Source organism: Parus major, chromosome 14, assembly GCF_001522545.3.
Source record: "Parus major isolate Abel chromosome 14, Parus_major1.1, whole genome shotgun sequence".
Lineage (NCBI taxonomy): Eukaryota > Metazoa > Chordata > Aves > Passeriformes > Paridae > Parus > Parus major.
In genome coordinates this window covers 8,875,358-8,900,941 of record NC_031783.1, presented here as the reverse complement: position 1 = coordinate 8,900,941, position 25,584 = coordinate 8,875,358, and the positions used below count along the sequence as shown (strand labels likewise).

At 36.6% G+C, this 25,584-nt stretch overlaps 1 protein-coding gene across 16 annotated transcripts; it reads right to left on the bottom strand.

Annotated features, from left to right (window-relative positions):
• Nucleotides 1-41: 41 nt before the first annotated feature.
• On the bottom strand, nucleotides 42-25,584 carry VWA3A (von Willebrand factor A domain containing 3A). Of its 16 annotated transcripts, none has more exons than XM_015643149.2 (34): nucleotides 25,507-25,584; nucleotides 24,789-24,871; nucleotides 24,448-24,565; nucleotides 23,725-23,826; nucleotides 23,549-23,631; nucleotides 22,565-22,619; nucleotides 21,729-21,827; nucleotides 20,844-20,950; nucleotides 20,448-20,573; nucleotides 19,089-19,194; nucleotides 18,627-18,692; nucleotides 18,055-18,180; nucleotides 17,459-17,597; nucleotides 17,264-17,367; nucleotides 16,948-17,028; nucleotides 15,842-15,936; nucleotides 14,800-14,919; nucleotides 13,914-13,988; nucleotides 13,078-13,222; nucleotides 11,953-12,151; nucleotides 11,447-11,517; nucleotides 10,327-10,467; nucleotides 8,863-8,962; nucleotides 7,720-7,830; nucleotides 7,238-7,335; nucleotides 6,936-7,088; nucleotides 6,309-6,417; nucleotides 5,443-5,587; nucleotides 4,832-4,976; nucleotides 3,652-3,803; nucleotides 3,268-3,394; nucleotides 2,596-2,693; nucleotides 2,167-2,230; nucleotides 42-936 (listed from the first exon to the last, which is right to left on the bottom strand). In XM_015643149.2, exons 2-34 carry the CDS (start codon nucleotides 24,830-24,832, stop codon nucleotides 931-933), a joined length of 3,510 nt encoding a protein of 1,169 aa, XP_015498635.1. In that variant the 5' UTR covers nucleotides 24,833-24,871; nucleotides 25,507-25,584; the 3' UTR covers nucleotides 42-930. The 16 variants fall into 16 exon arrangements, with proteins under 16 accessions (XP_015498635.1, XP_015498632.1, XP_015498633.1 ...); XM_015643146.2 differs by having other exon boundaries at nucleotides 42-864; XM_015643147.2 differs by having other exon boundaries at nucleotides 42-864; nucleotides 3,652-3,800.

Below are 25,584 nucleotides of genomic sequence, written 5' to 3'. Positions count from 1 at the left end.
GGAGATGCAGATGGCTCCTGAATAAATGCAGATCAAGTATCTTAATTTTTAATTATGAATCCATTTTTATTATATTACATTTATTAAACATCTGAGATGAATTTCTAATCCTCTAAAAAACAACAGTGACCATCTCCAAATACTAGTGAGCTGTCATTACAAAAATCAGTAAAAACCAAGTATATTTCTACTGATACTAGCAAACATATTTTTAATCTTTCTAGACAGGAAATATGTAAGAACAGAACTGCTCAGAAGACAGGCAGTGTCCAGTTATACAAACACAACCAGGCTACATCAGCAAGAGAGTGTTACTTTCTTGCATGTATGGTAATTTCTGAGTCATCATCCAGAGTTGAAATAATTATTAGCAAAACTTCTCTGTGCAAAAACATGAATTACAAGCTTTGTTTTCTCCATTAAGGTTATTTCTTGGACTTTCTATGCAAAACTGGCATAAAGAATTCTCCTCCTAATATCACAGCCATCTGTCTCATCTGCTAGTGATAATAAGCACCAGTAAAGAATTCTCAAACCAACAGACAAAAAAGGCAATTTAGACATACCAGCAACTAACTGAAGAAATTATTGATACAATGCAATAAAAGAGAAACAAAAGTTGTGACCCTGTGTAACTACTGATCCATACACTTTTACAATTTGTATTAATGATACTGAAAACTATCCTCCACTTATATTTAAACTTCATAGGGTTCAGGGCTTGATTTACTTTGTATCCTGCAAAATCTTCAAGTGAAGTCAGTGCAGCACTTAGCATCTGCAACTTCTTGTCTTGCCAACAGTTGTGACAACAAAGAAAAAAACCTTCTTTCTTTCTGCTTGAAGCTGGAAGATGTGAGCACACTTTGAAAAGAAACAGGTTAATGGTATGATTCCAAACCTCTTCAGCACCTTTTCTTCGTCTAAAATTTAATCCTACAAGTGAAGCACATGAATACTTTTTAAAATACAACTCAAAATATATAAAATCCACGGGCTCAGTGTCACCATTGACAAAATAGTAATGGAAAAACAATTTAACTTAAACTGAAAGTAATCAGATTTCCTTACTTAAATGTTTGATGGGGCTACAGTGCTATGCACTTCCTTGAGAATTTTAACAGGAATGCCTTCCTATACACTTCACCAGCAATACAGTTTTCCTTGGAACAATGAGATACAGAGATAGTTGTGGAACACCAGCCTTTATCTCTGCATGCCTGTAACAACTTCCTTGCTCCTATAGGATGTTTTTATATCTGCTCCCTCTCCAAGCATCTCTCATGAGTGATCAGCTCTTAAATGCTGAATTCTGCAGACTCAGCCACACTCTGACACACTCTTACACACCAGACTCCAGGTGTCCACTCTCCATGAACCAGGCATTCTTCACCAGCAGGTTGGACTGGATTTCTTTATATTCTTATTTGAATGACTGGGCAATGTTTTTGAACCAAAATACAAACTACAGCTATAGAAACAAGGATTTTTAAAAACCTAGCTCTGTATCTGCCTTACCCAATTTCTTGATGAATATCTTGGCAGGCCAAGATTCTCTAGTGCAACTCTGCAGTTGTCTGTGTGTCCATTGTTTTTCCTCAAACAGTTCTGTGACAAAGACTTCTGCCTTGTTGAACCCTGAGAAAGTACTTCCACCCAGTAATTTCTCTTTTCCTGTGGATTTTACTTTGCCAATTTAAAGCAGCAGGTTGGCTCTGTGAGAGGTTCAGTTTGCCCAGCTGCCTCTCCCACTACTCTGTAATGATAGTTCCATGTTTGCTGAGGATGCTTTTGATGTTAGTGGGGTCTTTTTTCAGTCTGTCTTGTTCATTTAACAGATAAATCATGCAGCCCATGCCACAATTATTATTACAGCCATTGCATCTGGTTCTTACCCTCTAATGTGCTTAACTGCTTGCTAGACCTTTAGTAACTACAAATACACATCTGCCTTGCTCTTTTCACCCCAAACAGTTTTCTTTGAGCTGTTCTTTGGTTATATGGGGTTTTGCTCTGAACTATCTCAGCTAAGAACTAAAATCATTACAAATGTTTCCAACTTTGGGAAAAGTCATTGCTACAAATGAATATTTAATAAAATATTACCCTTCTACTGAAATACATGAACTATACATAAGCTATGATGTAAATGAGGTGACTGTTTACCTGAACACTTTTTTGAAAGCCAGAGTCATCTTTTTGGTTTGTGTTCCATTTTTCAAGCAATAATCTGTTTGAAAGAAAAACTCTAAAGAATTAAAAGCAGCTTTTCACAGAGGCATAGAACACCTTGGAGTCTTTGTTTAGCCCTGATCTTAGGTGACTTTTCAATGTGGAGGTATAATGCATTTTAAAGGTCTTTTGCAGGTACTTTTGCCTGCCATTCCTATTGAATTGGTGCTTTCTGGTTCTGGATTGGCAGTTAGGAAGGGTAACAGTGAAGAAATATACGGGTCAATACAATTTAATTGTCCTTCACTCCTATCCTAGACAATTCTCCAGGTCTATTTTTTTATATAACAGACATTGGCAGTCAGATATTCCTGTCTTCATTCCACTAAATAATAAATACAAAGATTCTTGATAAATACTCACCTCCAAGATTTTGCCTGCTTTAAGAAACTTCTAGCTTTTGCTACTTCTTGAGTAAGTTTCTTTAAATCATCTCCTTCAAAGTAAGGGAAAACTGGATTCTGAAAACATAGTTAAAATGTTTTAACTTGCACGTAGTTGTTATTTTCTGTTTCATCAACTTAATTAACTGATCCTAAGCTCTAAATTTCCCTACTTGCAGAGGAGGTCTCAGTCTAGTGGTCCTCTACTAGAGGAGAGCAGAGCAGAGCAAGCCTAGACTGCACCTGGTTCTGCTCAGTAACATTGTTCTGCCGTGGCAATGCCTGAGGTCTCATGCTGGAGGACTGATGTGCTAAGCGCTGTATAAGGATTTTACAATTAGATGAAACACAAGATAGCAAGGATAAGAAGACAGTAAAAGCTGGTTAGCTTAAAAACCACATGCAGACACATTATACACTTTTTACTTCTCTTTCAAAACCTATATTGCACTGTGTATTCCTTTCATGGGCTTGGGCACCTCACCAAGGCAGTTAGCAGAAAGGCAAAACTATGATTTCTGGTTTTGGTTTCAATATGAAATATCCTAGAAATTTTGTATTATTTTTTTCTTGTTCTTCTTTTTTAAATGAAGTTTCTCTACTGATGAACGAAGTTGCAATGAAACAAAACAAAACAATTTATTTAACATACATCTTCATCATCCAGCCCCTCTGTCAATATTCTGTGTGCTGCTAATTGTCCATCTTCACCTCCAGAACTGCAATGGAAGCGCCCTCCTGTTTGGGAAGCAAGCTTCTTCAGGAATTCAACAGCTCCTCTGTTAGCATAAAGTAGAAAGCTATTTATGAAAATTATTTGCCAAAAGCAACAGCAAAAGAATTTCTAAGAACTCCTCAAAAATATGACATCAAAACAAATAGATTGGAGGACATGATCATAAATTCCTGTATAAAATGTGGCAAGTACCTGTGTCAGAAAAACCTTCCCTGTTACCATCTTGGCAGCACAGACCTCTGACAATAAATAAAGTAGTCATTTTAAGAGATTTTTTTTTTCTTGCAAAGTATCATATACCTGTCTGCACAGCTAAAACAAATGGTGTGGATTTTAATATCTTGTTTCTTTATCAATCTTTCAATTTCTTTCAAAATCAGACTGCAACTGGTGTCTGGTTTTCCATCAGTCAATAGATACAGTGCCTCTACACCTTGGAAACTGAGAGCCTTCTGAAAAGCAGAAAATAAGCTTAAATAATTTGTACATTTATATGAAAAGTTATACTATGGAACAAAAATACCATTCCAATGATTTAAGATAGTTGTATATTTGCCTCATCATTAATCAACTTTGTTTTGTCTTTTCATTCATTAGGGAAGGAGATCAAGGATATAAATTTGAAGATTTAAGTAGATAATTTGTAGCATAAGACAACATATTTATAAGCAGGACATTGCCAAAAATTGACTTACTGAAAAAAGAAGATTAACTGGTTTTGGAGAACTACTGACAAAAGATTTTTACATCATATTTTATGGTAGCTAAAGGTGTTTAATGTCTGAAAATCAGACTCACTAGGACTTGAATGAGTATTATGAAAATTTGCTGCAGTAATTGACTCGGTGGAAATCTTTGTACTACACACGTGCCTTGCAGCTCTACAGGACTTTAGTCATGATGAATGCTGTAACATTTACACAGAGATTGTGCAAGGATGTCTGGAAGAACGATTGTTCATTAAAAGCAACATTTCTTTTTTGATTCCTATTTTAAATCTCGTGAAATTGCAAGTTCGGTTTTAAGTTATTCTTACTAGTTGATTTCTACACTGAGAATTTTTATAGGAGAAAAATTTCTTCACTTGTTACTAAAGTTCAAGAATTGTACTCAAAACCCATAAGATTCCAACAAATACTGCTTATTTAAAATCGAGTTTAGGTCAGAGTAACATACTACAGCCACAGTTGTACATAAACATCACTTTGAGCAACTGGCTATTTTCCCTCTCCAGTATTCTTTGAACACAAATATTAACAAAACTATTGATATTTGGCTTTTTTAAAAAAAACTTAGTATGAGCAACTAATACGAGTATCTATGAGCCCTGGGGCCAGAAATAGTGACTTGATTTCTAAACTGTTCAGTGATTTGCATATAGAGATGTTGTACACTTGGGCATAATAATTTTCCTCGAATGTCACCAGGCAAGTGTTTTACCACAAGACAGGATGTGTTCTCCAAGCTGTGGCACACCAACCTGTAAAGCTGCAAGGATGCAGGAGTTCCCACAAGCATGGCATGTGGAAGCCCACTGCACAGCATCATGGCAGCTTTCATCAGTTGCCTCTACAAGATGTTCTTTCCAACTCTCTGTATTTTCTGCAAATCTCAGCAGGTTAAACCTGAGGAGAAAGATGACCCACAACATTTAACCCTAACCAGTACAACAAGTCACTTTGGATAAGACAGTTTGAAAATAAGTAAATATATAAAATTCTTTAAAAAATAAACCAAACAGTAAAAAAACTAAACCAAACCCCCTATCAAAGAGCCTAGTATTGGATGAAGATCTTCAGCCTTGGAAGAGTCAAAAAGCATATCTTCCTTTTCATGAACAGGAAGTCTGTGGGAATGCTGAGCCTAAGAGGGGAAACAGCATCAGCCTACAGCAGAAGCTCAGGTCTTAAGAGTTTAGAACTTAAAACTGGTAAAACAACAGAAAAAGCAGCTCTTGTTGCATGCACATTATACTCTAACATACAATAATTACTGAAATTGTGTTTCAGTGCTGTATTACTGTAATTATTAAGCAATCTGATTACATAATAATGAGTGCAGATTTCAGTCTTTATCAGTAATTCACCATACCTGACTTCATTTTTTCTCAGCTGTTCCCAGATAAGGGAGGTAAGTTCTTTCATGACATGTGGCAAATATGGGCCCATGGAACCAGATGTATCCATCAAAACACAGACATTTGCTTCTAAAATGGTACCAAACAATCTTCGGCTTCCTGGGCCAGAACATTAAAACTAATTAAGAGTTATTACACAGGCTTATTTTATTGAGCATAATGTAAATCATCTGTCTTTAGGGGTAATTCTGGGCACATTTCTACATAATTTAGTCTAATCTATGTGGCAATTAGGTAGTTGAAAGCTTAACAATAGAAAAGTCTTCGGACATTTCAAAACTAGCACTATTAAAGCATTAATTACTAGCTAATTGCAGCAACTTGCACTAAATAATTTGCAGCTCCTTTACAACTCAGCAAAAAATTGAACTGTTTCCCAACAAAGATCTTTATGAGCAGCAGAGAGATCAAAATATTCTTCACCAATAGTGATGCTGAAATTCTAAGCAGGGCACATTCTTAGCAAAACATGCAGAAAACCTAATTTTGCTTGTATATGTTACTGTATGTATTCTGTTGATGGAAAGATTCTACTCTGAATTCAGGAACACATAACAACTAAAAATTAATTATTTGTCAGCAAGTGAGATGTTTATCAGCTGCACAGATGCTGAATTCTCTTGTACTCACAAAAATAAGCTTTAAACTTAATTTAAGTTTCATTTCAAGTTGTCTTGAAATGAAATTCAAAACAGAGAATCTTTATTCACATTGGAGGTTCAGATTTACATTCAGATCTATTTTACCAGAAATAGCACACAAGAAGGTTTATGTATATATTGAAGTTGTGCTTTACAGAAAAGCAGAGGCACACCAATACCTGAGAGAAGCCACTGCACTCTCTGGATATAGCGCTGCAGCACCTTCTCCAGTTGTTCTGTGTAGGTTTCCAGCTCTTTAGGGTGAAACTGCAGATGTTTCACAACCCCCTGAAAAAATTCAGTTTGTGCAAGAGCATCTTACTTGAGGAAATCTGAGCTCAGCTGCTATATATGCAATGATGGCATTGGATACCAGGGAGATTTTTGTCTTTACATCTATGAAGTATGGTAAGAAATATTCTGTGACTCTGCTGCTTGCACTTAACTTTCTGTACTTCTCTCCAGTCATTACACAAACTGAAACAATCAAGATCCAACATTTTTCCAGTTTCCACTCACAAATTATTTTGAAAAGTTTTATTTAAATTTTAAAAATGATTTTTCATACTGTATGAGCAGAGGCAATGCTACACATTCTAAAGAACATGCAGTTTGGACTCCAAACATGCTAAATGTTTTTTTTGTGGTGAATAAAAGACCTTCTCTAGCTTGAGAGTGGAAGTATGATTCAGAAAGAACAGGGCAGAGTGGAGACAACATCATACTAGAAAGCCATAAACATCAATCAACATTCACTAAACAAAGCTTTTCAATAATGTGGGTACCTGACATCTGCAAATACCTACATTGATTTCTGCACTGGGGAAGATAGAACAGTATTTTGCTGATACTTTCTTGTGCAGAGACTGCACAGTTTTCTTCTGGTGGGTACAGCCTGGACCAAACATCAGTCTGGGCAATTCCAGTTTAAGCTTTTTAATACTGTACTTGGTCAGCCACTTGCAAGACAAACAAATAGAGCAATTGATTGTTGGCAAATATTAGAAAAGTTTAAGTAATAACACATTGTACAGAATTACAATTAACATTTACATTAATTCAGATGGACAGTTCCAAAATGGCAATTTAATAGTAAGGAGAAAAATACCTCTTTGCTTGAACAGATTTCCTCATCCTCTGGCAACGTGACAGAGCAAACAGATTTTCTTATGCACACTGCCTTTGGATACTTCTGATATATTGTACCTATTTAAGAAAAGAACAAAGTACCTTAAAGATTCACTTATTTTAAATAAATTGTCACTTCAAGAAATTCTGAACCAAATCTTCTGTCATCAACTAAACCATGTTCATAGCACCTTTCCTTGGAGCACCTTTGACCAAAAGATCCCAAGGGTCTTTACAAAAGAAAAACCCTTTAAAAAACAAAACAAAACAAAAAACACAGGCAATAAGTGCCACCCACCTGCACCCAAAGTAAAAATCCTTACCCACTGTTTGGTAAATGAAACTCTCTCCCACTCACTGTTCAAAGCATACTGGTTATCAGTGACTTATCATCCTGCCAGTTTTATAATAGAAATGCTGATAAGAAAAGGGCTTCACCCATCCCATCCTGATAACACATACCCACATTTCTTCCTTCTTCAGTGTAAAATACAGACACAGAAAGCTCTGGCTGCTTCCTGGGTTTGTGCTTTCCTTTATTCTCAGTCTGAGGCTGTTCTTTTACTGTTTGTGCTACAAGTAATAATAGATTAAAAAAAAACATTAATTTAGCTCATCTGGATAAAACTCTTACATGAGAAGAATTCAACTCTGTTCTTCTCTTCGTATTTTCCTATTACCACAATTAAAAATGCTTCATTTTCTTTGATACTGATTAAGAAAAATCATATTATAGCACTACTTAAGAAGCTTTAATAGAAATGAAACCTTTACAAATATAGAAATTACAATCAGGAAGAATGTCACAGGAGTTAGTCTGAAAAAAATTAGGGGTTTGAACAAGCACAATATTTGTTGGAGGAAATCAGTTAACTTTGTAGAGAGGACCTCAGATGCAAATATGAATCCAGATTTGTAAACACTGCTACATATCAACATCAGTAGATTTGAAGACTAAAACTTAATTTAAAGAAAAATTGTGAATATTAGCGATGATACAAAGTAAAAACACAGGGAAAAAAATGAAGGAGAAATGAATTGGGCTTTAAAGGACCAGCAGTAACTGGAATCAGTTTAAGAGCTTTTCATATACCAGAAGGAGTTGGAAGAATCAGCACTTCAGACAACCTGACACTGGTGTTGTATTTTCCTTCATTACTAGATCATAAATACATCAGGTGGAACAGCATATTAATTAAAATGCGATCTAACAGATTTAGTGGCAATGTATACATTGAACAAAAACATAATAAATGTCTGAACTGCTGAGCCTTATGGCTTCAGGTGTAGAACACAGTGGGGTTCTACTTTCCATCAGACACATTTGACATTTCCTGATAAAGGTCAGGTATTCAATCCTAGGACCTGGAAATGACAGCTGTGCAGAGTTCCTTCCTTGCACAGTGTAGAAACAAGCAAGATAAATAACAGCTAAAACTCATCTCAAAGGAATTCCAAAACAAGCACGATGGTTCCTATAAATCTGATTAAATATTACAATTTCAGGTGTTTCTAAAATCTTAATATAAATCTCTAATTTAAATATGGTCTTTTAAGCAAAACCCAAATGAAACTGAAGACGAAAAGTCCCTAATCCATACAGACCTGGTGGAATTCCTGCTTTGGTGCTAGGAGGACGCCATGCTAGTACTCTTACAGGAGTATTTCTCTCTGCACCATGGTTGTCTTTAACATCCTTAAGCACCTTTAATAACAAAGAAATAAATGTAAAAAGTGTTTTAGCCGGATTGTAATTGCATGATTCTAATCTGGAACTATGATTCTTTATTCCTTAATTCCTGCTTTATTCTAGATTTGACTAATCCACAGACTGTTATGACAACACATTAATTTGCAGTTTCTTGCTGGGTTAAGTAACTAATTGCTCTGTTTTAATTATCTTGCCAATATCATCTGCTACCATAAACCTGAAGACTAGCATCTACATGGAGAGGAGTTTGGACCATTTTTTGCCACCTGAAGGAGCAGTCTAATATGGTAATGGCCTTGCTTTATACAATGCAGTATTTAGTATCTTCATTTTAATGACTATTGAAAATCTAGTGCTGACACCAGTAATTTCTCCTTTGGGTTTGGCTTATCCCTCTAGGGGCTGAGCAGTCTGCTAAACAACACAAGCACTTGTTTAACCCTATTCTAGGATAAGACTTGCTGTGACACTGAGCCTTCAAGCAACTGACATCTAATTTAACATATAGCTCTACTATAAATATCACCAAACATCTACAGACAACCCTGTACCCGTTTCCTACAAGTTTAATCCCTGCAAAACTACACTCTATTGTTTTCTCTGAGTAATTGGTTTCTCCTGCATTTGTGATGAGGTGTTGAGAACGTGTCACCTTTGATAAAACAGCCTGGAAAACCTACAAAGCCTTTGCAACGTTCCCACGCCTACGTTCCCATTTCCTACATTCCCACACCTACAATGCCATTCCCATTTCAAAGATGAGACCTGAAAGTTCCAGTAAGCACTGGCCCTTTATGCATATTACAGATGTACACACCTACTCAAAACAGACATATGCACAGTTAAAATGAACAAACACTAGCAAAATCCCAAGGGATTCTGTAGTGCAGTTCCATGGAAATAAGCACAGCAGCCAGGAAACAAATCCTGAATCTTGTTCTTGTTTTGTGCTGGCTCTCTCTGAGGCCAGACATGCTACTGAGCTGCATCTGTCTCATCTGTAAATGAGCAGAACATCATAATATACTTCTAGAAGGACTTGCAAAATAGATTTAATTTGGTAAAGTACATTTCTGCTTTATCTTTTAAGGTCAGAGGAAGGATTATTTAGACAGCTTTTGACAAGACAGTGTGGTTCCATTATAATTAATTACTCAGTATGATGCACTTTTTGGTATATGTAGCATTTTGAATGCAAACATAAATTCGAAGTACTATCACAGTGCTGCTCTTATTTCTTCAAATTTTCAGCTGAGCACTTCTCTCACCAAGAGGAGTACCCAATAGCTCAGCAGGATCTTTAATTAACTCAGCATATTAAAAATGGGACCATTTCAAACCATTCTAGCCAGACTCACAGCTGTGGGTTTAGGAGATGGCACCTTCTGTGTTTTTTTTTTCTCACTCCTCATAAACACATTTGAGTCTCCTTCTGGTGTGATGGGTTTCACAGACTGATTTACTGAGCGTTGCTTTAAGGACTCCACTAGGAATGCACACTGAAATGGAAATCCACATTGATTAGTAATTCATATACATGGAATTTAAGGAAATGATATTTCAAAGACAGGTATTTTGTATCTACTACTATAATAATAAATATCCTATCTGATAACACTTAACACCTCTTACTGAACAGAAACCATTGAGTGCTTGCTCAAACACACTGTATGGAAACCCTTCCTTCTCTAGGCAAACAGACTAATCCAAAAGGCAGCAGTGTGTATAGACCCAGGCTAGAACAATGTGGAGGATGGTGGAACAAGTATATGCAACTGTTAAATGATAATAAATTATTTTAAGGTGTCATTGAATAGCCACCAGCTCTTCTTTTAAAAAAATCCAACTTTTGTGACTCAGAGTTGCATCCAACAGGGTACTCAGCCCTCTGGACAAGGTTCTTACTGCAGATCTCTTTCTATTCACACTTTTATAAGAAACAGCCACCACACTGCCAGGCTGGCTACACTGCCTCAGTTATTCTGTTAGATATCTTTGGAAAAAAGTCATGTGCATGGAATATGGTGAGATACAGTCTAGTTCTACACCCTCAGTACACTTGAAAAAACAACTGTTTCAGAACAAAACCACTGTGCTAATGACAAGCCCTCCCTATCCAGGGACTTACAAGAATGTAGCATTATTCATTTGCATGTAACATATATAACTTTATTATAATGAAGAATTAATTTACTTGAAAAGAATTCATCACAGGATTGGCAAAAAACAGGAGAATCACTCAAACTGTAAACTTGTATTTGGTATGGAATCATGGCTACTCCAACACCAGTCACTGTAGTGCTATTGTGCAACTGCTTTCTAGTCCATATTTACTCTATGGTCACTATTCTCACACTCTAGAACATTCCTGCTCATCATAAAACGGTTTTGTTCAAGCTCCTGGATTGTCAGCTGAACAAACACTGTTGAATTTTTTAAGGTAGAAACGTAATTTAAAAAGTTCTATGTAATTCATACCTTTTGGGAGTAGTTCTTTGCTTTTTCCATTTCAGATATTATACTAGAAATATCATCACTTTCAAAAATACCTGATAATCAAATAGATTCTAATTAGCACAGGTTTTTTAAAGTGTACAAAGTAAGGATTTTCTAAAATATACAATGATTTGTATGACATGCTAAATACCAATACAGAGGACCAAAAAAACCTTTGTTTCCTGCAAGCCTGATCATCTGGACTTACCATATCAATAACTATATTTTAAAGTACCTTTAAAAAGGCTACCAAAAAATAGTGAATTAAAATAGAAAAAAAAAAACAACCCAAATTCCTTAATTAAGGCTGCATTATAATATTCTGCAATGTGATTGCAATAGAACTATGACCTGTTTATTTCTCAGTGCTAGTACAGCATCAGCATATCTTAAAAGAAGAAAACTACTTGGTTTGGGAGTAAAAATCATTAATGAATGTTATTTCATTAATGAAAAAGAAGTATGTGTTGACTTTCCTTTGCTCATACCTGCTTCTCCAAACCAGTGAAACCTTCCACTGGCTGCCTGAACAATTTCTTTAAAAGCACAGGCAGTTTCCCTTGGGTTGGCGTAGCGGGCTGGAATAATCCCACTGGAGTCAGTGCCCTTTGCTACACTGAACAGGCAGACATGGAGCTGGAAATCAAAACCTCCACAAGCCTCAGCCACATAAGCACTGATTGTGTGCTGTAAAACAGAGGAAAAAGAAACATCAGGGGTGAGCCTCTACCTCAGACAAGCTACCATCTACTCCACTGGTTCCTGTCTGTTGTACAAATCCTCAAATCCTCCCAGCTGCAGCAGTTCAGCACAGGAACCTACCCTGAGTAGTCCAATGCCTCCTCAGTCCATGCAGACACACAATTAGCACTATTGCTGGCTACAGTGGCAACAGCTCTACTGCAGGCAAGAGGTGAGCTGGGGTAGATTTGGGAACCAAAGGCAGACATTGTGGACATCAATTTAGCAGTGCACTGAAGCAAGGTAGGGATGAAACTGTCCATCTGTCCCTCATTTTCTTGTCAACCATACAGGCTTTAATAATTTCTTAGGTCTGCCCAAAATTTCTAGAGATTTGGTAACAAAAGCAGGAGACACCTCACTGCACACATGTAAAAACTCGAGGCTGTGCACACGGCTTAAAAGCCACAGAGCACATTCACTACAAACATGGATCCAAGCAAGGGATTACTGGGATAAAAACAGGAGCTGTTTCTACGTAACGTGCTATGGAGCTCCACTGGAAAATTATTTGTGTCTTTGTTCCCATGAGCTGTACAGAAATGAAAGATTACAAAAATCAGCTTGTTCAAACTCAAACCTGAAGCAAAATTATGTCCAGAACTGAAGTGGGAAAGGAATCCTAAAAGCACATCTTGAATTTTCTATAATTCACACACAATAATTGCTACTCCAACACTAACAATTGCAGAAATGGAAGCTTGGGATCCCCACAGTTGTGCTGCCTTAGGTATGTAAAGGAGGAATATTCTGCCAATGAACTGTGATGACTGGCCACAAGGGGAAAAACAAGTTAGGGAAAAAAAGAAAAAGAAAGTTGATACTAGTTTTGTTAGGAACTTAAGAGGAAAATTGCCTGTGATGACACTCACTGTTTCCTGATCAGGTATTCCAGTAGTCAGCAGGTAGAGCCCCTGTGATTTGTGTTTATCTTTGTCTTTGAAGTCAACTTCCACAGCTCTTCTGAGTGCACTCATGAAATTCCTACTGCCCTTGCACTCCAAACTCAACACCCACCTAAACCAAGATGTTTACAGTTCAAAGAGTTCAAAGAAAACCGCTTGTTTCTGCTCAAAGTAATATAGAGAACTAAGTATCTTAAATAGCACTGCACTGGAGTCTAAAATTTTTGAAAACAACAGAGAGCAGATCCAGATTATATAACAAATTATTTGCTCTGGTTTCTGTACTGCCAGCATGGCAAACTAGTTTTAAAGTAAGATACAAAGCATAAAAAGGAAAGAATTCTCTCCTTATTTTATGTAATAGTAATATAGTAGTAAAAAAATAGTAGTATAGTAGAACTTACAGAAACAGGAATGAAACGAGAGGTACAGTGAGAACACAGTGTGACTCCACAAACAGAAACCTGGGATTTTTTTTCCAAAGCATGTGGGGAAAAACCCTGTTGTTTAGCTCTCACATCCCAGCTGTATTTGAAGAAGTTTTCAATTCTTCATGTAACTTCTTTATTCCTTACACAGACACTTTTGTATCTGTGTACATATATATTATACATACATATGAAATACAAAGTCACCAAGCTTATTAACTTTTACAATGCTGTCTTCACAAGAAACCACTATGAACAAGCAGTGTGAAACATGTCAGCCTATTTATGTAACATGATAAGCTTATACAATTTTTCAGTTTGTTTGCAATTTTTCTCTGTGAAATTCACATACATGGGATAATTATTTGATCCTACCTCCAAGCCTTTTCTAAGTTTTCTGGTTGGGAAGGACACAGTTCCTGTTGCCAAGGCACAATATCACTCCCAAATCTTTCACAGAAAGATAACAGCAATTAATTTTCAGATTACGGTTTAGAGCAAGCAAAAAGATAAAATAAATTCACTAAAGAAGAAAAATCTCATTGAGGTATTACAGACATAAAACAGCCCGATGCCAACTATTTTCTATTTCAAACCATTTAATTATCCACATTTATCCATCACCCAAGGTTTGTTTGATTTTCTTTCCTTAACAGGATCCTACATGAGCTGGGAAAAGCTCAGTGAAAAAGGAACTCCATCCCACAGCTGCTGCCTATATCTCTCTTGTGAGATAAGGGCTCTGTTCTCACACCATGTTAGGAACTCCAAGAGCTGCTGGCTTTTACTTTTTCCTGTGAGACACCTGCCCAGCAGCTGCTTAGCAGTTGTGCCTGCCAGTGCTGAGTACAGAATTTTAACACTGTAATATTTAACACTGTAACAGTATTGGAGTTACTGTAAAATTTAAAGGGTGCTCTCTCAGTTATGGTACCTGAGACATCAAAATCCTCTTTTGGTAAGTTTCTGACAGGTGAACTAATACTGTTATGAACAATACAGCAGGAGGAGTATTTGTTACAGGTATGATGCAATCAGTTCCAGTGACCCTCACCCAAACCAGTGATTTTTAATTACTAATCTGGACTCCATCTGATTCATGAACTCACCCAATAAGGACCACTCAGTGCCAGTCTTGCAAATACTTCACTAAAAACATTAAATACTAAAACATGCCTCTTAGTAACTACAAGCTCTCAGCATACTTCTTTCATTGCAATGCATTACAGTTATTTTAAAAGACTCTTAAATAGTTACTTACGCTATAATATTGAAGTAATCCTTATTTGACATTTGTTCCTCAAGTAAAAGTCGCAAAGATTGTTGGATAAGAGTGATATAGGTAGAGTTTGTTGCTGATATATCAACAAGTATAACCACCCTATATAAAAAATATGATATTCATTAAAAAAAAGAAGTAACTCTTATCTAATTATGTATTCTTGTCTTTAGGGCACTCTAACTTGTCAGGGAAAGTACCTTCCACCTATGTATCAAAATGTATAAACACTGAATCTGTATTTAGGAAAAGTTCTGCAAAACATTAGGTAGCTTTAAAAAAAAATAGTAACAGTAATGAAACTTCAATCTTTCCTAAACTATGGAATTATTAGGGTCCTGGCTACTTGTAGTGCTATAAGGACTGCTGAATTCCAAACAGGTCTTCCTCTTTCTCTGTACTTGAGTATCTAAAGCCCTCCTGAAATGTGTGGATGTTTGCCAGCAAGGAGAGTTGATGGATGGTTCAGTCCTTTCCCAGCCAACACTCCAGGAACATATGGAATATTACTCCAGAGACAAATGGTTAAGGTTTCTCTCAGCTCATCAGTGCCAGAGGGGTTGCTCTCACATCCCAGCAGTATTGGACTGTCTGATGCTATCAAGCACGTCACCTGCTTAGAGAAAAGTGTTAATGATGAGCTGCTCAGCATGGTCAGTTTTAAGTCTTGCTTGCATAGACAATGCAGGATGGTCACAGTTAATGGACAGGGATGATTTGGGAGCAGTAGTTTTGAAAAGACCCACAAGTGTGATGGACAGTTGATGGGATGTGAGATGCCAGCACAACACAGTAGCCAGATAAACTAATTCAGTCCTAATCAATGAGCAAGAAAACCTTTAGTAACAGGGGTCTCAGGTACCTTCCTTTTGTCTCAAACTCCATATTCAAGGTTTGTAAACAGGAAAAAGAGCAAATGTGCAATTGAGGTTGAGGCCTCAGACAAGATGTAAATAAACACTGTCCCCAAACACATTAAGGCTTCAAACCTCACAAAAAAAACCCCCAAAATCAAATACAATACCTTCTTTCACAAACACTTCCCCATATTCTTCTGCTAGCACCAGATAGCCAGTCAATTCGTTTCTCATAGATTCTTACCATTTTAGCAAGGATTTTCTATGCATAAATAAAGAAAATTTATGTTAAAAATAAAAAGTTCAAGTCTTTTATTGTCAAATGCTTAATACAGAAATAACATAACAGCATAGTAAAAAAAATAATATTTTCATTCATTTAGATAGTGACATTTCATTTTTAATACAGATATGAGAACACAGACCATGAAAAAACATACAGTGAAAAAAAAAGCAGTAAAGAATCTAGAGGCCAATATCTCCACTTTTCCTCTTGCCACCATGTTCAAAATAGTGTTCAGGCATATCAAGAAAACAAAAAAAAGAGCTCTAAGAGTTTTTACAAGCTTACACTTTCTTCAATAACATTTTTAGGCAGAGTTCATCACAAAACACATAATATAACATAAACACAATATTCTCAAACACATGTAATTCTTTAACAGTATCAATTTGATATCAAAGTAATTTGTCCAAACTCTATACACCATGACCTTTCCAAGTATATATAGGTATTAAATGAGGGCATATCAAGCTAGAAAAGGGCACTGAACTCAGAACTATCATTTAGCATGCTTTTGGAGCACAAAATGCATGCATCTACCAGTGAGCAAGGAGCCACAGAAGCTGATTTTCACTTCAGCCACTTCACACTCTCCACTTGGTCTGGCTCTAGAGTTCCACAGACTTCACATCACTCCCACTGTAATGAATTGTTTTCCCTGCCTGGAAATATTTCCATACCCTTTTGTGAGGACTGCCAGTGAAGTGGGAAAGAAAAAGGACCGACAGAGCACCATATAGCAAACCCTGGTTTCAAACATCCCCAGCTTCTCTTTGATTAAATCTGTCCCATTCTCTGATGATCTGCATTCTGATCTAGCAGAAAATCCTCAAGAATCACTACTGCCTGTAAGAATTCCAGGGGCTGCAGACTTACATGGACAGCTGTCTGCACATGAATCCCTGCAGTACTTAGCTAACAAGACAATTAGGAGGATTAATTAGATGGCAGTCTAGCCCTGACAAGGCCACATCACGATAGACAACTCACCTGATAGCTGTACAATACTGGAAGGTCAACATGGATATTTTTTACAGTTCCATCATACCACTCAAACTGTATCATCACTTTCTAGAAGGATAAATAGAGTTAACTGTTTACAGAGCTCAACATAAGATAGACCAACATGGAATTTCTTCCTGAGTCATTCTTAAGAATGACATTAAGTATTTGAGTTGAATCTATGATTCAAATTTCAGCCTGTAGAATTTCAGGCAACTTAAAGTACTGATTTAAATTAGAAAAATGTAGCAGTATAAATAAAAAAACTCCACAAACCCAGGGAAAAATGTTCCTCATCACTTGCCTCATGTAGAGTTGATGATACTGTTTTTTTAAGAACAGGTATAAAATTTTCCACAGGAGAGAAAGCATTGGGAGCCAGAACTTGATAAAGGTCTAATTTTTTAGCTATAGGAAGAAAAAAAAATACATTAAATAAAACACATACTCTGTCTTTAATTCATGTTTCATATCTGTTAAGCTTTTCTTTCTGTGCTACCTTTCAGTCCATATGTCTTTAACCAGTCTGCTGAGGTTTTGGCCAGGATACCTGGTGTTTGAATAACTAATGGTCCTTTATCATTTGGAGGCTTTGGGAAGAAGCTGGAAGGTGCTGTATTTGCAAATTCTGTGGAAACCTAAAATGGATTTCAAGAAAAGCTCATGCAAGTTTTAGCATAATTTATTTTTACTCTCAATTCAAAATATCCAACATGGAATCCCAGTGAACATAATTAAAACTGAAGTGCTGGGATTCCAACAAACAAAATGCTTTGAAAATAGCTGTCATTGGTCCTCCTAAAAATGGCTTTTACTGGAGATATAGAATCTTCTAAATAATTCTAGTGCTTCTTAGATTCCCATTATGATCACAGGACAATGTTCTTTTTATGGATTTTGGAGAACATTTAGCAAAATATCTCCTTTTCTGATTTTGTTCTTAATTTGCTCTTACAAAGGATGTTCAATAGAGAATATTCAAAGTTCACATATCAAAATACCTGATACATCACACAATTTTTTTTCATATTGTGGACACTTAAAATTTCTAACCTTAATTATTCAAAATACACCTGAAAATAAAGAGATACATACATCTGCTTTTTTACTACCAAGCAAGCCACCAACTCTTCTTTGAAAAGCCTGTTTGATGCTCTTGAGTAGGTCCTTAGCCTTCTGGGATTCTTGAAGCAGCAGATGAAAATCACTGCTATCAAAATTCTGCAGTTATAAAAACAAAATTAGTTAACTACTGCTCAAACAGCAACTGAAAGCAGCTCTCTTACTTTACTGTGCAAACATCAATACAAGACTGCCTGGCATAGCAGAATTGAGTATAAGTGTATCTAATGCTCTGCATATAAATTAGTAGCCATTTATAAACAAGGTATTACATTTTAACTTTGAATCACTCTACAGTAAGCCACTGCTTTTATCAGCAATAAGTCAGTAAACAATAACTGCAAAATTTATTGCACTTTTAGGAAATGCTTTCAGTTGCAGAAAGAATTAACCACAGGTTTATTGAGCACATCCTCAGCATTTCTAGGACAGAGACTTTCAGCACTTACTATCAACTTCTACTCAGGTGATAATGATTTTACTTTCTCAAAGTGAAAAATCATCAAAAAGACAGAAAATGCTTTGCCTCTCTTCCTGTCACCTACCTCTCCCTTGGAAGAGTAGCAATGGTAACGGCCTCTTACAGCTTCTGCAAGGTTCTTTAGAACTGCCTACATATAAAAATAGGAAGAGAAACAGTTACTTTGATTTGATAGCCTCTTTTGATAATGTGGGTTTTTGGTATTCAGTTCTCAGCAGAGACAGAAAAAGAGTTTTTGAGATACTTGTAGTAAGAAAGCCAAAATAATTGTTTCCATCATTTGCTTACCAGTCTTGTTTTAATATAGCTGAAAAATTAACTCAGTAAAGCAAGTTACAAGATGATGCTCCAAAGAATTTCTTCATGTGTGCAAATCTGCTCTGAAGAGAATACAACACTCTTGAATTCAAGAACTCTAATGATTAGGTTAGCTTCCCCACAGGGTTATGAGAGAAGGCATTACAGCTGAATAAGAAAAGAAATGACAGGGCACTTCAGGAAGTTAAGTATTAACACAATTACTTACAAGAGAAGCAGGGTTGCAATCATATGTAACAATGTGAATCTGCACTTTTCTCCCCAGTGTACACTGCTGAGCATAATCACATAGTATTTCAAAAGACTGATCAGGGCTGATTAAAAAAAGTAAAGAAAAAAGATATTAAAAATGGCAGTAATCAAATGTGGGAAAAAAGGCCATACTGAAGGAGACATGGAAGAAAAGCTGGGAAAGAAATAATAAATCATGGGAATTATTTAGGTATTTAGCATTATCATGCTTTTGGAGGAAACTTCTCTCCCTTTTTCAAGCATTACTGAGATGTCACCACTGTAGTTTGGGTCTGTCCTGAAAATCTGAATGATAACAAACTCGCAAGGATTCTATTCCCATTCATAACAAATGTTTTGAATTATCCCCTGCTAGCCCTGAAAGCTAAAAATCAGGAGCTGTGGCTTTGGCTGCTGTGATAGAAAACCTTTCAACTCTGGTGTGTAAGGATGCCCTCTGTTTCCAAAGGCACCAAAGAAAGTAAAACTTTGCTTGATGTTTAGAACTTAGTGTCCCACACAACTTTCATTTCCTAAACTCTGATGGCTAGTAAAAACCTTTCCTTCCAGCTACAATTCTGCCAGGGACAGAAATTAAGGAATTTTTCACCCAGTATAAACTTCTATTTTCTGTTCAGAGCAGATCTAAGCAAAACCTGGAACCTTCTAATCAACACTGTGTGTTCAATAAGTTATCTGAAATCTAAGTTCAATTACTCTAAGTATCAATTTTGCCAAGCTTACGCCGTCTCTTTTTGCACATTTAAAATCAAATACAATTAATAATTTAGGAGTAAGGTAACACTCCTAGAATCCTTATCATGGTCTTTTCCTCGTAATCCCTACTCCAATATTGCAATTTTCAAGTTATGACAGTAGAACTGAAGAATTTAAGTCTATAATTTATATAATCTCATCTGGTTTCATTTATTTAATCACACATCTTAAGTTCCCTATCAGCACTACTAAGATCACAGAGAGAAGAATCTTAGATTTTGCTATAAAATAGCATTAAGCACTCAATCTTATCCTCTAACTTTCCCAGAGGTGTGGACTCTTTCAGTGACATCTTTAATGACAATTGATGTAAAATTAGAGCCAGCAGGCTCTCAATAGATTACTGAGATAAATGAGCAGCAAAGGAAAAACATAGCTTCATACCAGAAAAGAGAAGATCTATAAATAGTAAAAAAGGTAAGAAATAAAGGAATTATAAACTAAACATGTGTAAAACTTGGATCTTAAATTTTCTATTTCTTTTTTTATCAAGTTCAGTTGCTTGTACCAAGCCTGTATCCAATCTAAATCTGGTTGTTCAGACAGATAATGAACTTACCAGCTTCCTACAATAAGAACCAAGGAATTCAGTTCTTTCATTGGAAGGACATGCCTTAAGGCTTTCAGCAAATTGCATCCTCGACCAGGCTCCAGCTCTTGTATCCACTGTCTTGCTTCATGTAGCCTAGGAGGGGGAAAAAAAAAAAAGAATATTTAGGCTCTAAATAAGACAGATCACAAAGATTACTACCAAACCACAGGAGCAGCTAAAATATTTTATATGTGTAAACCATCTTGAAACCACTGACCACATGCCAAATTCATTGCTTTTCTCCCCTCTTAAAATCACTGCAGGCACAAGATTAAAAACACTATTACCTACAAGAGATTGCTCAAATAAAATGGAGACCTTGTTTGAAACATCTTGATTTTTCAGAGAAATTAACTTACTTACACATGAACATTGATGATTTTTGGACTCTCCCACAGCAGTGAAATTTCTGTACTGAATGAGAGGCAGTACAACTGCTTCTTATAACAAAGCTGCTCATCTATTAAGCACTAATAAATAAAAAATTATGAATGCATTACTATCCATGGTGCTTTTGGTAGGGTTATTATGTAAAATACTAAAAATAGGAATTTCCTAAAAATAGTTACAGCAATATTTTCATCTACCACTAAAAACAGGTTTCTAAGAAAAACTCATAGATTTTCTAAGAAAAACTCATAGATATTCAAATATTTGGTAAGGCTAGAGAGAAAACCTGCAAACTTATGGCATTCCAAATAATTTGTTAATGAGGCAGGAGGCAAGGATATTTGTTGTACTGGTACCAGTTTTTCTCTTCAGTTGATGACCACATGAAACAGCAGTGATGTAGAATGCACATACCCACCAAGCAATTTTTAAAAAATGGTTAGCATGTAATACTGGCTAGGGCTAAACAACAATTCAGATATTGAGGCTAAGCAAACCAGACTATGTGGAAACTGAGTTTTCTTGAAGGAGTTTTATTTGAAACACACAAATGAAATTACAGCTGCTTTTGTTAGGCAAGTTTATTCCATAGAGAATGTGGATAGAATTGAGAAACCTTAACAATAACACTTCCCTTAATAATATTTTGAAGTATATACTGGATTTGTTTTGATCTGGACATTAACAAATACTACACTTTCAACAACATTCAGAGCATACTTTTTGACAATAGAAAATATCTATTTTATTGTATATTAAGATTTTAAGCAAATTTTTCTATATGGTTCCCAGCTTCTAGTTTCACAAAAGCTTGATTAGTATGCTGAAATTGGCAAAATTTGCTTTATTATTACTTACCAAAAGGTTCTTCTGAAAATCCAATAGTCTAGGTCCATAACTCAAATGAGACACATCAACCAAAAGTCCAACTTTACTTCCTTTTATAACACCAAACACCTTAGAAAAATCACTGTAAATATTAGCTATCTACAGTTTAATAATTTTACTGTTTATTCTGTACAATACCATTTTAAAACCAAGTATAAGGTATTTATTTTAATTTTAAATGTTTTAGCATAAAGATGACATGGTGACCAGGTCAAGGAGGAAAAGAAGAAGAAAAAAAGAGAGTCCTACTGGCTCCCAGTTAATCCTTACCAGTGAATCATATTACCTTCTTCCCAAGACAGCTTATTCCTTGATTAAGAGGATAAATAAAAAATAACTGTCCCCTTCAGGCGAAATCAAGCAACTTTGTGGAAATCAGATTTTGGAATGCTGCTTTCCCCATTCCCTTCAAGGAGTTACATCCTGAGCATTAGCACTGCCAGGCACAGTGTGACAAAGCAGCTGTGCAAGAGTGGGCATGATGAACTACAAGACAGCTCCACTCCAGGAAGAGGTTAAGCTCAGCATTATCTGCTCCCATTTAAATTGTGCTGAGAGGACCTGATGACTAAGACTACAAAGAGAAAGGAAAAGACTAAATCTAGAAAGCAGAAAACTGCATCCCAATAAGAGGTCAGAAAAAACAATACACTGTCAACATCACTGCATATGATATGGAACTTGTGGTAAATAATGAAAATACAAAGGCTTTCTGGAATATACTTTTCACTAGTGTTCAAAAGTTAATTTAGTCTTTAATGCAATATAGCATTTCATTCAAAAATATACTGCAAAGTCCAAGTTACCTTTCTGCTGTCCTGCAACAGCCACTGAATTCGGTGCTGATAGAGTTCAATCACTCTGACAAAAGGCAGAGCACACATTTAGCTACAGCATTCTCTCACACTGGGTTTCAATGTAACAATTGATCACCTGTCTTCATCAATTCCCTTTTCTCACAGATGCAAAATCTGTGAGAAACAGGCATTTTAAAATATGCTAAATATGCCCTTACACAATCGGTGGTTGCAGGGCTAACCAAATACATACATCTTTCCCTAAAGCAGAACAACTTCCAACAGTTTAATATCAAAATAGTTAAAACCTGATAAACCAGTAACAACCAGGTAAAACAAAACGCTTCCTGTCCTCTAAAATAGTTTTACTTTAACCAATGAATTTTTAGTTCCATGCACATAGTGTCTACAAGTTGGCAAACAGAAAGTTTAAGCCAACATTTTAAAGAGGAAAATCCATTTTTCTTTTTCAAAACATAAAAGCTGCTTCTGTTTTATAAAAGCCTGACACAGTGAGGTATGCTGAAACGGTAGCACTCTTTATAAATTGTGAAGAATATTCTATAGCTTATTTAATCTATAAATTAAATTATTTACATTCTCTTGATTTTATACATTTAAAATTCCCTTAGAATACTTTCAACTTCCATGTCATGACTGCATCCATGACTTGAAGCTAATCCAAGTTACATTAAGTATAACCCCCAACTACACAGTGTTACATATGAAAACCTGACCATGCACTGGCTGCCTTTCTAAAATGAGCAAAATGCTTCACATCAACACCTGGTTGATAAGCATCTTCCTTAAAACAACTCAAACCTCAGTTGTAGTGACATACAATTACCCCTTACTCTAAATCTCAGCAGAAAGGATTTACTGTTGAGATACTCTGAGGTGCACAGAGACAAATTAAGATTCAAGGCAGCACCTGCAGAAATGGTGATACAGAATCAGTTACACATCAAAACAGTAAAGAAGATGGATACTTACTCAGCAAGTCTGCATTCAAAATCAGTAACAGTCTCCTCTGTAAACACCATCTCTTCACCACTATTTCCTGAATTCCTGGAGCACTATGCATGGTTAACATCAGAGATGCACACAAGTTAAGACTGACTAGAGAAAAGGCAGTGTTGTATTTACAAAGTAATATTGCTCTTACTTACCAGATACTCTAATGTTAACTGCAAGGATTCCAAACTGTAGTTTCTTATCCATTCTTCTGTTGTTTGCACCTTTTGAGACTGTGTTTTCTTCATTTGTCCTCTCTACATATCAAGTGAGAAAAAATTACAGGCAGTATGAGAAATTAAATGTGCCATTTAAATGTGACAAAAATCTAAGTTCTCAGGAGAGTTTCTGCTATGCAGCGCATGTCCAAGAACATAATTTTATGTGCTGGAATAATCTTTTGAATGTGTGATACAAAGGAAAAGAAGTTTTCACAATACCCCTAGACTGTGAACTAAAGGAAGGGAAAAGAGCATAGTTTAGAACAGACAGGAATGAAGACAAGAAATAGGAGAGTTCAAGAAAAGAATTAAAATAAATACCCCAGTTATTTACCAGAGAGGAATAAAAATAAGCATCTCCCAAATACAATTCAGAGTTTGAACTGATATATATTGGCTTCTGCCTTCTGGAGGAAAAAAGCAGTATCAACAGTTGATCTCATTTACTGTTTTGCCCAATTTGTTCTCAGATTCATCTCTGCAGAGATGCAGAACATGCAGTTTCATTACATGAGTGATCACATCTATCAAACTGTCTGTGTATACATGCAAATGTATGTAAGGAAGCATATTAGTTGTCTATCAGTTTATTTATTCCCCACTGTGAATTTATATATGCTGTACTACTTGCTCCATTTTGTAGGAAAACTTGCCTACCAGCACATCTTGTGTCTTGCTGCTATGTGCTCCCAGCAATCCATTATCTGGTCCTAGCTGAGGCACAGCAGAATCTTGCTGTGGTGGATCATCACCCTGTCGATGGAATTTTGTCAACCTACAAGACAATTATTTTATGAGAACAATTCATTACCTCTAATATTCCTGTGTTGTCATAAAGTAATTTCAAGTTTTTTCTGCAGGAATTGTTCTATACTTTGACAGTTGTTTAAGCATTAATTTAATAAATGATGTTTTGAAGAGATATAGTATATACTTTATATGAATTATATTTTCTATCTACATTTGAAGTCTCAACTAGATTCTGTAAGTTTCCTCACCCAATTTTTTCCAAATACTGATCATTGTCCAACAACCATGCCATTTTCCTGATGTGTTTATCCAGTACATGAATAGCCTTAGCCTTGTTAAAAATAAAGTAAAAAGACATTAGAGCAAAAAAGTTAAAATCATCAGGAATAAACACTATTAGAAAGGTATTAATATTGTCAGCAACTTAAATGATAATTTATATTGTATGTGGGACAACAGCAAACTAAAAAATTAAGAGAAGTTACAATTATCCATATTTAGGAACTATTCTGCAGGAGCTGTTCGTTAAGGGATTTTATACAGTTAATTATATGTGTGCACAGCTGCTGGGAGACCGGCTACAGAGCTCAACCAGAAAAAGAGATTAACCACAGCAAACCCCGGAGCGGCGGCGGGAGCTGAGCCAGCCGGGCTGGCAGCGGGTGGGCGAGCTGCCCTCGGCTTTAGGCGCGGTACAGTCAAGCAAGAACCATTAAATCCCGGTTTTCCCTTGCCTGGGCTCCACCGCCTCCCCCCGGCCCGGGCCACCCGGGCCCTTCGGCACACAGCGGGTGTCAGCGCAGCCCTTCCCGGCCCGAGACCCTCCTCACCTCATGGGGGAAAAGCCCCGAGCTCCCGACCCCGCGCTGTCCCGTGCCCGAGGTTCACCTCACCCCACCCCACCGGGGAGAGACGCCCTCGGCTCCTCCGACCCCGCGCCGCTCGGTCCCGTCCGCTGAGACTCACCTGACGGGGGAAGGCTCTCCCGTGCCCCGCTCTCCCTCCCTGGGCACCGCGCCAGTGACAGCGTCTCCCCAAAGCCCC

Coding starts and splice junctions, on each gene's coding strand:
- VWA3A (XM_015643146.2), bottom strand. CDS start 24,832: ATGGCATGGTTGTTGGACAATGATCAGTATTTGGAAAAAATTGG. Junction 23,827..24,447: donor GCAAGACACAAGATGTGCTG/GTAGGCAAGTTT, acceptor CTTGATATGTAG/AGAGGACAAATGAAGAAAAC. Junction 6,418..6,935: donor TCCCCAGTGCAGAAATCAAT/GTAGGTATTTGC, acceptor GAATTTTTTCAG/GGGGTTGTGAAACATCTGCA.